General features: G+C 31.6%; 1 protein-coding gene across 1 annotated transcript; it reads right to left on the reverse strand.

Annotated features, from left to right (window-relative positions):
* Positions 1-3,816: 3,816 nt before the first annotated feature.
* LOC132944598 (uncharacterized) lies at positions 3,817-17,011 on the reverse strand. The gene is made up of 3 exons (XM_061014034.1): positions 16,620-17,011; positions 12,602-12,660; positions 3,817-6,736 (listed from the first exon to the last, which is right to left on the reverse strand). The coding sequence occupies exons 1-3, from the start codon at positions 16,725-16,727 to the stop codon at positions 6,241-6,243; spliced, it is 663 nt and encodes a 220-aa protein (XP_060870017.1). The 5' UTR covers positions 16,728-17,011; the 3' UTR covers positions 3,817-6,240.
* Between the last annotated feature and the right edge of the window lie 397 nt (positions 17,012-17,408).

The raw sequence follows: 17,408 nt of genomic DNA on the forward strand, positions 1-17,408 counted from the left end.
TTTTTTTTTTAAAAATCACATTTTTCAATATTATTAAAACAAAAGGAAAGTTTTATTATTTTTTTTCTAAAAGGCTTTCTTTAACTAATTTTCTATTTATTGAGATATTTTAAGAGCAAATAAAGGAATATAAACTTTAAACTTATTTTAACATTAAAATTGCATAGGTAATTACAAGAATACTTTTTACCGTTAGAATAAAGTGTTATCTTCAGCAGACTCCATAATTGCTTGCTATAAGAATTTATATGGATGGAAATACTTTTAATATAAAATATAAAATGCTTTGAAACTTGACGAGCGGTAATTTGAAAACCTAATTTAACACTCACGCATAGAGTAGCTCTTCAAAAAGTACTACAGTTATTTCTTTGATGTTCTATTGTTCAATACATGGACAAACATGAGAATATATTCAAGAATACTTATAACAAATTCTATAAGGTACAGCAAATTTTATTATTTTTCAAAATTAATTTTTACAAAAGTAATTTTTTTATGTTAATAAAACAATAGTCTTTTGTTGTTTATAACATTAAATCAAGTACGCACTATATATGTGTATATTTATAATTTACAATATGCTATAAAATATTAAATATATATTATAATATAGGAACATTCGAGAAAAATTTTTCCAAAAATAGGTAACTATACTGTTTGATTTTTGAAATTTAATTTTAGCCAATACTATGCGTACCGAACTATACAATAAAAGCTAATATCTATATGAATTTAGTGTAAATCATGTTATAATTTTAATAATATTAGTAGGTAGTATTTATGTGAAAAACATATGAATGTCATAGGTACTTAATATGCATTTTATGTCAAATAAAACACAATTAAATAATTTGTACTACATCAATTGTAGATTTCTTCTATTATAGTATAGGTATTAGTTAGAGATTTTTTTTTTATTTTTGGTACCTATACAATGTGCGTGTGCGCCGAAAACCGTTTCGATTCTACAAAATATATGACAATGGCCTTGACTATTGTCAGTTAGAGTAGAGTAACTGGGAAAATATTTTCCGAACCGGTTCCAGACGTTAAAACACGATAATAACTAATAAGTCGTCGATCAAAATCAACGGTGGCGCCTGGTATACAAAATTATGTACAATGCCATAGTGCACCAACGCGTCGATATTATTTAGATGCCATTGTGTAGTACGAAGATTCGAACCGCGAGTTTAAATCCATGCACATTATACGTTTATTATAATATACATGGCATATGCCTATACAACCACAGTACACGCACTTTATATATATATATATATGTATATGCGTTATATTATATCTTCTCGTATATGGGTGAACGATCGTGGGGATATAAATTCAATTTGCCGGCTCGTTTAACCCCTGAAATTCACGTCTCTCATAGCACTGCCATTACACTGCCAATTATTATAAAGTCACCAAATGGATTCCGCCATCAGTACTAATTACCCGCGGCGACAGTTCCGCTGCGCGACCCGCTGATTGTCTTTCTACCTCCTATATATCATTATTAGGATATCGGTTTCTGTCGTTTCCCTACAGTGCTGCTGCAGCTGGCACTATATTATATTGTCGAGTAGGCCAAAGGAAATTCCGTCAGACCATAGCTCCGCAACCCTATCCGTGTCCAATAAATGGGCGGCGTTTATTTTTTTAGCCGGGAGACTTGATATTTGCAGTGGGCCAACTTTCTGCTCCACGCGTAATACTTTTAAGTCGGAAGATAATGTAAGAAATATAATGTAAATGATTTTTTATTTTGCGAAAATAACTAGGTATAATATGGTTACTGTTTTTATCGTAGTAACTTTTTATGCGATTCACACGAAATGGAAAATATGAATTTATATTAAAATGTCCTCCCCCGCAAACGAAAATTACTACGATACGGACGTAGAAATTCGATTTTTCTGTGAACATTTAAAGTTACAATTACTCTGCAATTGTGTTGGAAAAACGTTATAATATCTTTTTTTTTTCCAAAGGCCGGTGATGGACTTAAAAACGCAGTGTCGAGTATCTCGCCGAAAACAAAACGTCACCATGTACCTACGTACGGTGCGAACGTTTAACGGCTCTTTGGGCGCGTAAAAGCCGTATGCCGCGATGATTCCCGGTGACAAAGTTTTCAGACTATAAAAACGGCGCTGCAAAGGCCACCATAAAACGCTTTCGTATCTTGCACGGGTTCGCAAGCATCGGGGGAAAAAAATGATATTGGTTTTTATGTACGACGACAAAACTCGTCTCATTCGTCACCACTCGCCTCGCCCGCAGCTTGCCACTGTGCTCAAAGGCCACCAACCCTTTTCAGACAAGGCGAGACGCCTTCGCTCCCCATGGTTTTTATTATACTTACACGCACATACACATATATATATACATGACTTCCACGAATAACATGCATGGCACGTATGTTTACAATTCCACGCGCGCGACACATATCTAAAAACTGCGGTGGCGACACATGCTAATCGCGATCCAATGCGTGGAATTCGCTTGTTTTTCTGTTTATTTTACTGACATATTTGTCGGTTGATCTCTTTTTTTATTCCGCCATTATTAGGTCAGACACCCGGCGCTATTCGGCATTTGGTTATACCTGTGCCTAAACGAGCGCAATAATGTTATGCCGACACCTATAATACAATATAGCGTATGTTATTATAACAACATTTTATTGTTCGCACATTTCAGATGCATAAAAAGAGTTCGTTGTTATAAAGGAGTAGGTATTGAAACCTTTCTCATATGTATGACGCCGCCACCTGTCTACTTTTTTGGTCCTCGCAGCCCAACGATTGCACGAAATAAATGATATATTATTTTCCCGATTCGTCGATTGTCTAATTGAATATTAGGTATGCGAATTGGAAATAATGTACGACGTCGCCTGCAGTGGCAGTATTGGTATTTAAAATTTTTAATTCCTATCTATTACCTGTGTCTTGACTGTTACAACTTTAATTCGTATCTTATAATGATATGAAATAGTTATGTGAATTTGACGTGCGTGTAGTTGAAAGTTCTTACAATCGCCATCATAATAATACATTTTTTTTTTTTTTGCTAATACTAATGATTTTTAACTGGATTTTCAAAGTATTATAGTAATATATTGTATTCCAATACTTACCTAGTGAAATACGTATTATAGTAATATATTGGTTGAAGTGATGAGGTTATTCATTATTTTACTCACACATTTTCGGATGATAAAATATTATCTTATTTACAAATTATTATTGAAGTTTATTTGTATTATAATTTGTACATCCTTATAAATATCACCCAATGGCCCTCGTTTCCGAAGGTTTAATTAATAAAATATATATATATATATATATATATATACAGATTGATTTTCGTACGATTGTCGATTGTCGATTGAATATTGTTTTTAAATCTACCTATAATTAAACAGCATAACAAATTCTACTACATTGTGTGAAACCAAAATTTTTATTCACTTGACCTTAACTTAGCTTAATTGGTAAGAATCGTTAATTTATGTAAAAGAAAATAAAGCATCTTGTACAACACATTATTCAAACAGCCAAAAGATTTGCATACGATTGTATGGTATTTATTATTTCGTTAATTTGAGAAGCAAATTATCTAGCGTTTTTAAGTTTTTTAAGTGTATTTTTATTAAGTTTGATGCAAAAATGAACTCTCGGTCTATTGTATACGCTGCTATGTAATAGTCGAGTATTCTGTTCTCTAAAAGTATTCATGTACTAGTAATATTAAAAACATATATATTGACTCTCAAGTCAATGCTATTTATTTAATAAAATAAAATTATATTTAATTGTTATACATACATTTAGTTATCAAACTGGCGGACGTATCCAAAAACAGTTTTAAATACAAAAATATACATTAATGAATAGACTAATAGTAAATATTCACATAAAAAATTCAAAAACACATCAACACGTCATTTAAAATTTAATGTAATACTAAATAAGTTTACTGTTTGAGTTAAAAAATTGTTTCTTTATAATATATTGCATTTTAATTTTCGTATAGTAAGTAAAATTCAAGTAAAATATTATACTACAATAATTTCTGACTTTTATAAATTCTGAGTATTTTTGTGTTTCACAAGACACTTTCACAGTTGAAACCATAATTTAAACTTTTACATAACATAAATTATCAAAAAATACATAATTTGCAAATTACAATCAATTCACACACACAAAAAAAAAAAATGGATTCAAAAAACACTGAAATTGCCATGGACGTTCTTAAGTTTTAACTGTTTTGGGTTAAATTACGATCACTAATAGGGGGCGGGTCCAACGTAATTCACCATAAAAACCATATTTTACGTGTGAAAAGAGTTGGTTATTTGTGAGTAGATATCCGTACCTATATATGTCCTTCGGGAAACCGTATACTTGTTACCTAATAATTATTATTGTACGGGCCCTTTTTTTTTTATCGATGTCGCAATATTAATGGGACGTGTAGAATGGTGAATGAAATTGGAAAACGAAAATATACGATCTATATAATATAGTACAACTCGTATGTATATCCTATATGTATTCGCATATCGAATGGAGCCATTACATAGCGTTGAACCTTCAAATATATTTATTTTCATCCCCTTGCCTTGCCTTTCCGCTCGAATCGAACGACCTGTTTCTGAAATGATGACAAGGCGACTTGGCTTTAACACACCGGAAGTATCATCCGTCGAGCCGCGGAAGTCATAAACACTGCGCAAGGAGGATTTTCGGCATTACATTGCCACTTTATTTATATATATTTTTTTTTCATTCTCCATGTTATTACCGGATAAATCGTTGAACTGTTTTGCGTTCAGCCTTTATGGCGTTCAAATGCGTCGAGTGTGCACTTAAATTGAACTCGATAGTAAGACGTCTCCTCCGACGTGTATTTGGATGGCATAAAATCGGCACGTTAGGCAAGATGTGGATTTATAATGTGACAGGAGAGTTATACGGTTATCCTTTTATTATTATTATTACTACCGTAATATATTATATTACTATATAAGAAATTTTCTTTCAAATGTCAAACCTATAGTTTGAGTTTTGAAACCAAAATATAATGAAATAAGTAATAATAGGCTATGTAAGGCATTTATTCTTGTTTTGCCATGTACACCATAATATATCTTACTCTATGATGCACACCCCCCAACTATACTGTATAATATAATTGTATACAATAGTAATGCGAAGCACTTAGCACAACCTGTGGTTAGATCTGATTATCTACAGACAATCAAATTAACATCGGACGTATTTTCGCATGCTGGTTTAACTTATAGTTTATGGTGGGACTTGGAAATCTGAATAGAATCAACCACTAGATTTCGTTATGTATTATGGTCTCACGCGATTCGTCAATAAAGACAATATTGTGATATTAAATATAAAACAAAATAGGATTTTCCGCAGTGGCTTTCGGAAAAGTCAATTACAGTACCTATAGATTGCATAATAATATAATATTATGATTGTAATAGTATATTGTCTGTGTGGGTGGTGTACGATGTATCGATAGCCTGCAGTATTATTATCACTATAAATATACCATAAACATTCGGTTATTACCACGACTAAAGATATAATAAATATAATTATATCTTTATTGGGCCTCGCTATGGGCTATTATTTAAAGGGCAACCATTAGGCATTTTCTGATCTCATCTTAGCCGCCCGGGATCTATTAGTTAGTTGTAAATGATTATTAGTGTGAATGATATTCAATTACAGTACGACTCTCGAACTCGCATGCACATGTCAACAAATCGATAAGAATATCGAATTTACTATATCACATTAATCTTACAAAATCTTACGTCTTATTGTTTTGACAAAATTAAAGTTAATTAACGTTGTCTGATTTTAATTTTTGAAACAATATTTGAATCCAGCAGAATATCGTCTATAAGTCGTACAAAATACTTTTTGTTAATAATATTAATTATAATTTGAAAAAATGTATACTTTCAAGTTTTAAATTACAGTTCACAATAATATATAAGATTTAATCTTTACAATGCGTTCCGTTCGATCTATAGACAATTTTCTGTCGAGTTCAAATTTTTTTTTCACAATAAAGACCGGACAACGTCAACTAACTTAGATTTTGTCAAAACTTGAGGTCTTTTCAGCTAAGGTTAACGGCAGTACCGAGGCACCTTAACCGCGGTTATTTTCCGCGTGCACCGCCGCCGATCTGTTAATGTTACGACGTCAAATCGTTGGCCATCGCATGGGCGCGGGAGATGGACTTGAGCAAACCGATTTGTCGGGCAGCGTACGTCCGACCGGCGACGACGGCGCCCGACCACAAAACGACCCACATCGAAGTCTTTACGACGGCCTCGTCGAAAGCCGGCGACGCTTTCTTTTTCGCCGCTCTTTCGACCGTTCCGCCGCCGCCACCGCCAACGTCGACCCGTCCGGACGCCACCGGTTCCGTCGGCTCGTCGGCGGAGAGACTCCGAGGCGGCGTCGTCTGCCGCTGCCGCCGCCGCCGCCGCTCCGATCCCCAACGGACGATGCCACTGACGCCACTGATCGCCGTCTCCTGCCGGCGGCAGCGCTTGGTTCGCGGCGGTCGTTCGGGCGGCGGTTCCGTGTCCAACCGCGTCAGTATCACGTACTGCCACTTTTCGCCTTGCAGTCGGTCCGGATCTGCCGGAAACGGTCCGCTGATGATCGGTTTCTTCCTTCTGCTCCTATAATAATATGATATCATATGCAATGAGACACGGTTCGAGAAAACAATAACAATACAATAATTATTAGGGTTGACGGTTTTTCGGTGAACCGGTGGAACCTTTGAACCAGTTACATTTTACCGGGGTTGAGGTGGTAAAGGGGGGGGGGGGGGTTAAATATTCACGATCGGGATTTTACCGGAGGTAAATTTTCCCGATCGAGTTAAATATCCCCAATGAAATGTTATACCAGGGGTATGCACAGCTATAAAACATACAAGGATACGGAACGGAACTATGTATCTGCAGTTTATATGATGTTAAATTGTTTCAAGATATTGTATGGGTTAAGTAAACGATCAGACAATATTATGGATTTTTAATTAACTCAAGTTACTTACTACAGTAAAGTTCCGTCCCGGAACAAATAGTCGAAACTGTTTGTAGTAAAGTTCCGATCAGGAACAAATTATTTGTTCCGTATATAATATATACTTAATCCCTATCGCGTACGGTATTTCCTCGGTAATCGCCTCGGGAGCGCCCCCATATCTGACAAAAATATTTTTATAAATTTTCTTATGCCATGTTGCATGAAAAATTGATTAATTTAATGGCTTATTAAAATTGTACGAACCAATCACGGGCCACTAAAACATAATATTTAAGGTAGGTACTATTGTTGATTGATAAATGTTTAGCGATTGTTCGCGTGCGGTTATAAGGTGTGTACTAATATTATTTCAGTCAAATAACCCGCTCAATTTGCAGTAGGTATAATATGGTTAGGTAGTAATAATATGGTATTATACGCAACCATTAGGGGGTTGTCGTTAAAATGTAGTAAAATATTTCATTTAATTTCTGCTCAGTTTATATTTATTGGATTAAAATTATATAACACAAATTTAAGAAACTGAAACACGAAACCGGAGAAGTCGCTCTGCTGTATAGTTACTGCATAATATTGTACCCCTTATAGGTTTCGAGTGTTCCTCGTCAATAATATTGAGTTTGGGTAGAATGATTCAATAATTATTGTACCTATAGACGAAATATGATTTTGAGTGAAGTCGGTCTATCAACCTAAGTTTCTAGGGATATCTTATTATATTTAGTAATATTGCTTTTACCTATAGTTTTCTAGAATTTATTTTTCTAATAGTAATATACGAAGTAGGTTGAAATGATCTTTGCGGTTTTTAACTTATAAATAAATAGGTACTCAGTTATCAAAAAAATCGACATCTATATTATCATCATCTTAGGCTAACAAAATAATAATTTCCATTTTGCCTTGAAAACTGCAGGCGTAACAAAAATATTCCCGTTTACCGATTTTACCCGTTTACCGATTTTCGCGAACATTCAGAAAAGTATAGGGATTTTTTACTTTTGGATATCCAAACAGAAACAACCATCGCACTTGAAGTTCAAAGCATTGATTTACCGTAATAAGTGTCTCTATCAAAGCATTTTTTTTTTAAAATACACATTATTTTAAATATTATATTAGTAAAAATAATATTTAAAAAGTATAATATTATTTTATTTTTGTTTTTTATATAATTTATTATTAGGTAATATGATGAAGTATCCATTCTGGTTTTAAAGAAATATATCGTATTCGTTTCAAACTGACATAAATGTGTAAATAATATTAATAATAAGCTTATCACGAAATTATAATTTTTAATCTATAATTCCGTTTTCACATTGAATTAATTTAAAGATATTGAATGGATGTATTGTCACATTATTATTTAGAGCTGTACGCGTATAGGCTAAAGCTTATGAATATAGTGTTCTAAAATCTTAATTGAAAAATAATATTGACGTTGCATAAACATTTTTGTGTCGTCACTTTATAGTTATCAAAACACGAACGTTCGATTAGTGTACTAATTCAACAATTGTGTATAGGTATGTCGTCTTCTAGTGCCCGAGTATAAAATAAATTAATAACATTGCTATCGTAAAATAGTAAAATATAATGCGAGTTTTAAGTAAAATACGAATTTACAATATATTACTCGCATAATAATAATGATGTAACGTATACTGCAATACTATATCATACTTCGTACAGTGTTTGGAAATGCCCGTGTCCGTGTCGATTTGTCATCGCGAGTTCATCTCTGCCCCCGATGTATTAATATTATCTCTGTCGTCCGTCGTGAAATGCAATATTCGCGTACAACAATACACGATATTTTCCTGAAAATTTCAACCGCCCGTATGCTCTCAGCTACACGGAGACCGTCGTGTCCCAGAGCGTATTCGATTTCACGATGCGAATGACCGACTGGACGCATAAAGCACATAATAGTGATGGAGTTTATTATCGCGTCAGTAGGTACGTACCTATATATATATATATTATACGATACCGCGTCGACGTCATAATATTATTATATACATTATATACCTTTGTAACATTTTAATACATTTTAACGGCTCTGGGAATACTCTACCTATATAATAATATTATGGACAAGGTCCGCGCGTGGTTTTACGTTTATTTTGTGGGTTTTTTTTTTTTTTTTTAACTCCCCCAATAAACAGCCCCAGCCCGAGATGCCCGCGTAAAGTTTTCCAAACGATCGTCCAATAAAACGCGCGGACGAAAGTTTCGCGGAAAGGTTCGCAGAGTTTATTGACTACAGCGCGTCTTGTTATATTATATTATGATTTAACGGTGTCGTGCGTTGTTTTATGAATTTAATTTTGCCGTTCTCGCAAGACGCCCGACGGATTCCGTTCTGTAGTGGACCCATTCACTACTGCCTGCTGTCCAAAATAACGAAATATATCACTCTCGGGCAGCACTCTCCTTCGCCGTTTAATAGTGACGAGTATTCCACCAAAACAATTCTTTGCTTGTTCGTTAGATTTCTTATATACGTACAGGTACCTCCTACGGAAGCACATACAACGATCCGGTTTTTTGTTTTTTTTTTTTTTGTCTGTTTACTCAATTTTCCATAAATATTTAAAGTGATTTTCATCTATTTCTTTTCATCGAATATAACTGCACGGTACTGTGCAGTGGCGCCAATCACTTAATGTATACCGTAGGGTAACGCAGTGGACGCTGCTGTGGATCCAAAATGTAATAATATATCGAACACGACTATTGATCAATGATCATAGAATCGGAATTTATTTTTCTATAATATGTTCACCTAATCATAAACTATTGTCATAAGATAACGTAGCAAGTTGAATAACATCTATCTCTCTCAAAAAAAAAAAAAAAACAAATAAAAAATACTAAATGCATGCTTTATTTAAAGTTTACTATTTTCATAACATTTCATGTGGATACTTTTTTACATTTTTTCAGAACAACAAAATAATACTATCTCCGTATTATTTTTTTTTATATTGACACAAAACATAATAAATCCTATGAACATTTTATGGACATTAAATGTGTAGCTTGGCGCTTCGTATAATAATTGTATTTATAGTGATTTCTTGTTGAATTTTGTTTCTTCAAGAATATGGATTTTATGATTACATTTAACTCTGTACGTGTTCAATTTTAGATTCCGAGTGCCGCTCAGAATCTATTGGTGATTACAATGATGTGTACGTTATTTTTTTTTTTTTAGTATGTTCACCATCACGTTTTCGGATATAAAAGTGCTCTAAAAACTTTTCCGAACCAAATTACTCTAAAAAAAAAGTTTTTTTGGTACGTTCAAAAACTTTCTTGACACCCTGTATTGCCCGTATACATTTTAACACATTTTTATAAGTTATAAGTTTATAACAAAGAAATTAATATTTTTCAGATAGCTTAACTACTATAAAAAAATAAAATTCAATGAAAATTTATCTAATGACAAATGAGGAAAATATTATATTGACATTTTTATGAATATCAAAAATTTGAAAATCTTCCTATGAATTATTTTGATACGATTTTCTGTTGATATCGTTTTTTGAATTCTACAAGGTATTAAGTGTTATTTGTTGCATTAAAATATACAAAACAAATTATTCAATTCAACGATGTTTGCGCATAGTGGTGAACTGTAACCAGGACGAAATGTAGACGAATATCTACCTTAAGCTAGGTGATCATTATAAATGTCTACACTCTATATTTCAGTTTTGATTATATTGAAAATATTATTTCTGCAAAAATCGATCGAATTTCGAACGATTTGTTAATTAGTTATAAGTATTTAAAATTGATGCACAGAGTTTTACCCATATTTTGGGATACAATGTCACTGATCCTCTACTCAGATCATCTAATCTTGAAATACTTATTAAGTTACAACTTCTGAAATATTATTTACTCATTCGAAATTATTATGTTTCAAAATATGAAATTAAAATGAATGTTTTCATTCAAATATAAGTGAAAAATTTAAAAACGATGATTAACAAGTATATATTTTTTCAAAAATTTCGTTTTTCATTACGTCAAATTATGTAAAAAAAATTATTTTCTAAAAAATTCGAAATAATTAGAGAAGACGTTTAATGGATCATCCTGTAGGTGAAGTAAGGTATAAATCGGGATAGTAATATAATTCCGGGATAATTGTTGACGTTACTATTCCAAATATATTTATCCGCTGGTAAACCTCAAAATACCGTCAAATTCTACAATATAATTATTCTCAAAGCCGGACAAGTTAATGATTTTTTTTAACTCAATTAAGTTGGATTAATATGCGTCAATAAGAAAAGGTTAAAAATTAAAAGTTAATTTAATTTTTACTTAGTTAAGTTATTATAGTTAATAAACATTTTTTTAAACTTTTTAGTAATACAACATTAATATTTCTTTTTATACAACTATACTTACGTACCTACTTTATATTTTACCAACCCAATACCCAAAACTAAAATAGGTAGTGTGTATTTCATTGAAATGTTTCGGTTCAAAAGAAAGAACAATACTTACCAAAATAATAAGTTAGATTGGAAAAATATAAGAATTGTATCTTTAAACAATTCACGGTAAATATTTTTCGACATGAAAACGAAATGCACTACAATTAAAAAATAAGTAAATTTACTTTACTTTCTTCTTAAAATGAATAATTAATTCGTTAATTTCACGTTAGTTCAAAAATAAATTTAGTAAGATAATAGTTTAGTAGTAATAGGGGTCCGTGCAAGAACGAGATAACTCCATTTTTTTCGAAAAATGGGGTTTTGGCTGTTTATTATCAAGAAGAAAATTACGAGTATATCTGTGCAAGAACGAGACAATTCCGATCATTCGTATAGGAGATATAAAGTAAATGGAGTTGTCTGGTTTTTTTTCCGTCGAAAAACCAGATAACTCTGGAGTGGTACATACAATATTATATTTATATATTTTTTTTTATTATATTTTATTTATTATTTTATTTATATTTTTTACAAATTTCTAAAACATAGAATGAATAATAATATTTTTTTTGTAGTAAAACAAATTATGAATAAATAATAAATACATGGTTCTGGTCAAAAAACAAGATACCTCCAAAAATGTAGGTTAATATTAACTATCATCTCAAAGAAATTAAGAAAATCAAATCAATCACAACGGCATCTTTTTTATCGTGGTCTAATGTATCTAAATTAATTTCCAAATTATATTTATCTTTATTTAAATATTTTTAAAATAACATTATCGTTTCCTGAAAAGTTTTGAAAAATGGAGTTATCTCGTTCTTGCACGGACCCCTTCAGTTCAGTTAATGAAAAACCAAAAGTAACTAGTTAATGCTCAGCCTTGTTAATTCTACATAATTCCATGTACAGACCCAGTAAATACTTCTACACGTCTATACAAACACCTAGGTAATTTGCCACACAAATAAACTTATATTCCCTTCATTCTCGTCTACAGAAATATAATATTTAACTTACTTATTGTGTTTGGTATTTTTTTTTTCACTCCTCTTGTGTTTGACTGAATAACGCGTCCACTGAAAACATATTAATAGTAATATTATGACATTTGAACGCACATGAATGAGAATCGGATAATTGAATTCATATAGAGTTATATTTTTCACGGAACAATAATATTTACCTAACTTCAATTAGGTACGTAAAAATGTATATAATGTATTATTGAATTAATTAACATAACATCACAGTTATTATTTATAACTATTTGATAAATATAAATGTTTCACCGACATATTATATTTAGCTCATACTTGTACAATGTATGATTTGTAATGTGAATTAATACGCAATGCATATTAATTGCAATACCTGTGCAAAAATATCTGAAACTGACACGTCGAACACCATAAGTCATGATAATAAATAATAATAATAAGTAAAATTATACATAGGATTAAAATACGGTTAGGTCAGTACTATTATTTCGACAGAATATTATCGTTGTGATCATTATGTTATACACATATCATAATATAAATAATAATATAATAATATGTAATATGGATAATGTCATAATAATATATCGCATATTATATTGTTACACGAGTGCATTAATATCACTTGACCTTAGATTGTGCGCCATTAGGAAACTAAGCGGGAGATTAATTATTTTTTGGCAGATGTTCCATATTAAAAAATCGCACCAAGGGGCTTATGAAAAAAAAAAAAAAAAAAAACCGTACATTTTATTAAAATATAATATTATACAATGCGATATACATGCATGTATGTTTTATACGCGTAACATCGGAGAAGTTTCTTTTAATGGAAAACCACATTCAAGAGTCTGCCTATAAAGATTCAAGGTTTTTCGTATAACTCTATTCATCACCAAAAATCGGTAATACTAATTTTTTGTATTCTTGTAAAATTTCATACAAGCGTAACGGATTTGAATGATTTAACATGACGTAAATAATTTGTGAACACACAATAATGACAATAATAATATACCCATTCATTTTTCAAACACATTTTTCACTCACTATTTTTTAAAATGAAAATATTATACAATTATTTAAATGATTATGAAATGAAATAATATTGTAAATCTTATTCACACATATTTTAACTAAACACGTACAATGGACTATTGCTTATTAATATATTATCATAATTCATAATATTATACGAATATCATAAGTTGTTAATAAAATGTAAATTAAATTTATAGACTTATTAAAGTTTGTATTTTTTGTTACCGTGTAGGTGCAATTTACATTTTTTGAAATTTAATTGACTCCCTTTTATTGAACGTCTCTCTTTTACTAGATACAATTATTGATTTGTTACTTGTTAGAACTTTTAATTAGGATTTCTTCCATCATATTATATCTAGGTCAAAACTAGTTATGTCTTACTACTACAGCTAGATAATTTCATAATTTCATAATATCATATTTAGTATTATTATTAATATGGTTAAAACAATATTATACTTATATCCTAAATTCGGAAAACTTTACAATTTACGAATTCCGAATTTACATATTAATTGTCAACTCTAGAAATAAATTGTTGATCAAGTCTGAATGACGTTAATAACAATTAAACATATTTTATTTAGGGAAAACAACACATACTTACAAGTATAAATTGATTATTAAAATAGAAACGTTTATTTATCAATTTTTACTTTCTTGATTTTTAATCAAGTAAGTATGGTAATTGAAATGAAAAAAGTCTGAATTTTGAAAACTTAAGGAATTTGTGTTAAATATGAAAATAATAAAAATGTAATTCAATAATGATGAGTAGGTGGGTAATTTAGCTAGCTTTAATATAAAATATTAATGAGAGAGATTCGATATCACAGCCAAGCGGTATAATCACTTGAATCCATAAAAACGTCGGCGTGAACGGTCCCAAAATTTCTATTTTTTTTAACTTTTCTCCTAAATTATGATAGCTAGAAAGTAGGTTGATAACTCATTATAAAGGGATTATAAAATAGATACTAAATGTGGAATTAAAATTTTTTTTTTAAATTATTTATTTTTTCACAGATAAAAAAAGAATTATTTTTTGCTAGATTTTCATTTAGCGAGGTAGTTTTCCGAAACTGGAGAACGGATTTTGTTGTTTGGGATTTTGTTAGTTTCAAATTGACTAGGAGAAGTGCAGTGAAGATTTTCAGAACTTTATCTCCAATCGTTAATTCACTACAAAGCTGTAAAGCTGAAAAACATCAAAAAACGCCCAATAAAATTTGTTTTAATGTTCTGTAGTAAATTAACTATTAAAGATAAAGTTCTAAAAATCTTCACTGCACTTCTCCTAACTAATGTGAATCTAACAAGACCCCAAACAACGAAATCCGCTCTCCGGTATCGGAGATCTATCTCACTAAATGAAAATGAAAATGAAAATGATTTTTTGTGTGGCTGTTCACACCGACATTTTTCTTAATTCAAATTGTTATACCGCTTGGGTGTGAATTAATACAGTTAATACATTTCTAAAAATTAAGAATCAAGAAAGTTTACATACCGATCCCTGACTTGGCAAGCTTTTTTTTTTCATTTATTACAGCATCGGCGCTAAGGCCATTGACTGCTACGGCTTTATAAAGGTTCAAATTTTATCTTTAATCACCAATTTATTATTATTTCAAGCCCATTTTCAAGGTCGTAACATATTTTTAATGGTTAAATAATTTAAAATACCATTACCTATCATAAACTGTAGTTCAAGTTCTTCATACTGTACATGTTCAGATTTATCATTATGCTTTTGTAAAAGCGTAAACAATAATATTCGTTTATAATATTCATATATCACGATGAGATTTATAAAATAGTACCTATGTCCTACAGATATCATTATTCGTATTTTTACCTCATAAAATATATTGTATTTAATATTTATTAATAAAAATAATTAAAAATTATAATCCTACTCATTATGATTAGTTAATGAGTAAAGTTATAATATAATAGAAAAAAAATAGATCATCGTGTAAATATAGTAAAAGAAAAAGATTATGTAAAAATCACAATCACATCTACACAATACGGATAATTATTAAATAATTTAGGTACATAATAGACAAGGAATAATAAAAATCCAAGTACATTTTGACCAGTAAATTTTAGATGAATTATTCACTATATTTAAATGGGTATTGTTATTATGTATCTAATCGAAATTTTAAACTACCTACCTATGATTAAAAAACTAAGTAAAATTTAAAAATAATACAACTTTATTAATAGATATAGGTACTATAAATGTTTTAAATTGATGGTGTGTAATATTAATTGTATTTACTAAATAGTATATGACGTGTATTAGAAATAATAACATAACGTCCGTCTATAAATATTTATATAAAATTCAACATATTATCAACAGTGGTTATAGGTGAACAAATCCGTATGAAAAATTAATTAACACGTCACATTAAGATGGTTATAATATATTCAACTACATAATTAAATTACTCGGATTGTGTGAGATAATAATACAATGATTAACAATACCATTTGTGGGGGACCGAGTGGCCGTGCGGACTAAGGCGTCGGTTGCGACGCGGGTTCAAGACCTCGGCCGTGGGTGGCATTTTTCTTCGGGCAAGTCACGGTGTCCGGAAAACAAGTGCCACCATCTCCCACCCGGGCATGGCAAATACCTACTAAAATACCACTAAAAAATCTGCTAAGCCATCAAAACACGCGTGTTAAAAACCGACCCAATGGCCTGAGTGGCCGCGGGTTAATTAAAAAAAATAAATACCATTTGTAATTACGTTTGAAATCCTACAACTACACGATGTCGGATATTCATTTGTTATGGTAAAATCGATTATAAATCGTATTGTCTACATTGGCCTGTATTGGTAATTAAATACTTTGCGGTTTCAACTTATTCATAAAACAACGAATATTAATCGTTTTCTAATTAAATTTTTCTAGACACATACACCGGACACTCTGCGTTTTGATAACGGCGCAAACCAACGAGTGTTTTTTACCTGTTTAGAGTAATTGAAAACTATCTTCCGGCACAACCCGTCGAACCCCCGTCGTACAGCCCTCGCCGGTCTTTCGTCTGCTCTACTCCTGCACAGGCCGCTGCCCATCTCGAACGGAGAACTGTGCAAGCAATCACCAACTATACTGGACCGTGGCCGTCGGCGGGTGAATAATAATAGCGATAACTGTCGTTTCCTCGAGAATATAATATCGTAATATAGCTCTGCATATCGTCATACGCGTTACAGTCCATCGTTATATTACATTATCAATAATATGCAGTGAGAGTGCGGCGGACTTCCGAGACGACGGGCGTATTATATGAAGAGACGAACGACAATATTTTTAATAAACAACGACCACAACATTTGCCGACGACCGAACGGACAATGCGGCGGTTGCACATGATCTGACAATATTTAATATTATTATATTGCGTTGGGCACACACACATTGTGCGTGCCGTCTCCCACCTTTCGTTTACCGCCGTCACCGCAACCGCGGTCTCTCGATGGCGTATCGTGGTTATACTATAGTATATGCTGTTTATGCGCCGGGATGCCGTTTTATTTATTTAATACCTACCTAATAATATTATATTGTATATCTTTTCCCCTTATAATTTTTTTTTTTTTTTGCTCGAGCGCCCCTCTCGCACGTCGACATTCGTACGTACACGCCGACCGCATTATTATATTATGACGTGTCTTTACGTCATGAGCTGGCCGGGGCACAGTCGTAATGAATAAACATGATGCGATGACCGACTGTAACGCGGACGTGATTCA

The sequence above is a fragment of the Metopolophium dirhodum genome, chromosome 5 (genome assembly GCF_019925205.1).
Source record: "Metopolophium dirhodum isolate CAU chromosome 5, ASM1992520v1, whole genome shotgun sequence".
NCBI lineage: Eukaryota > Metazoa > Arthropoda > Insecta > Hemiptera > Aphididae > Metopolophium > Metopolophium dirhodum.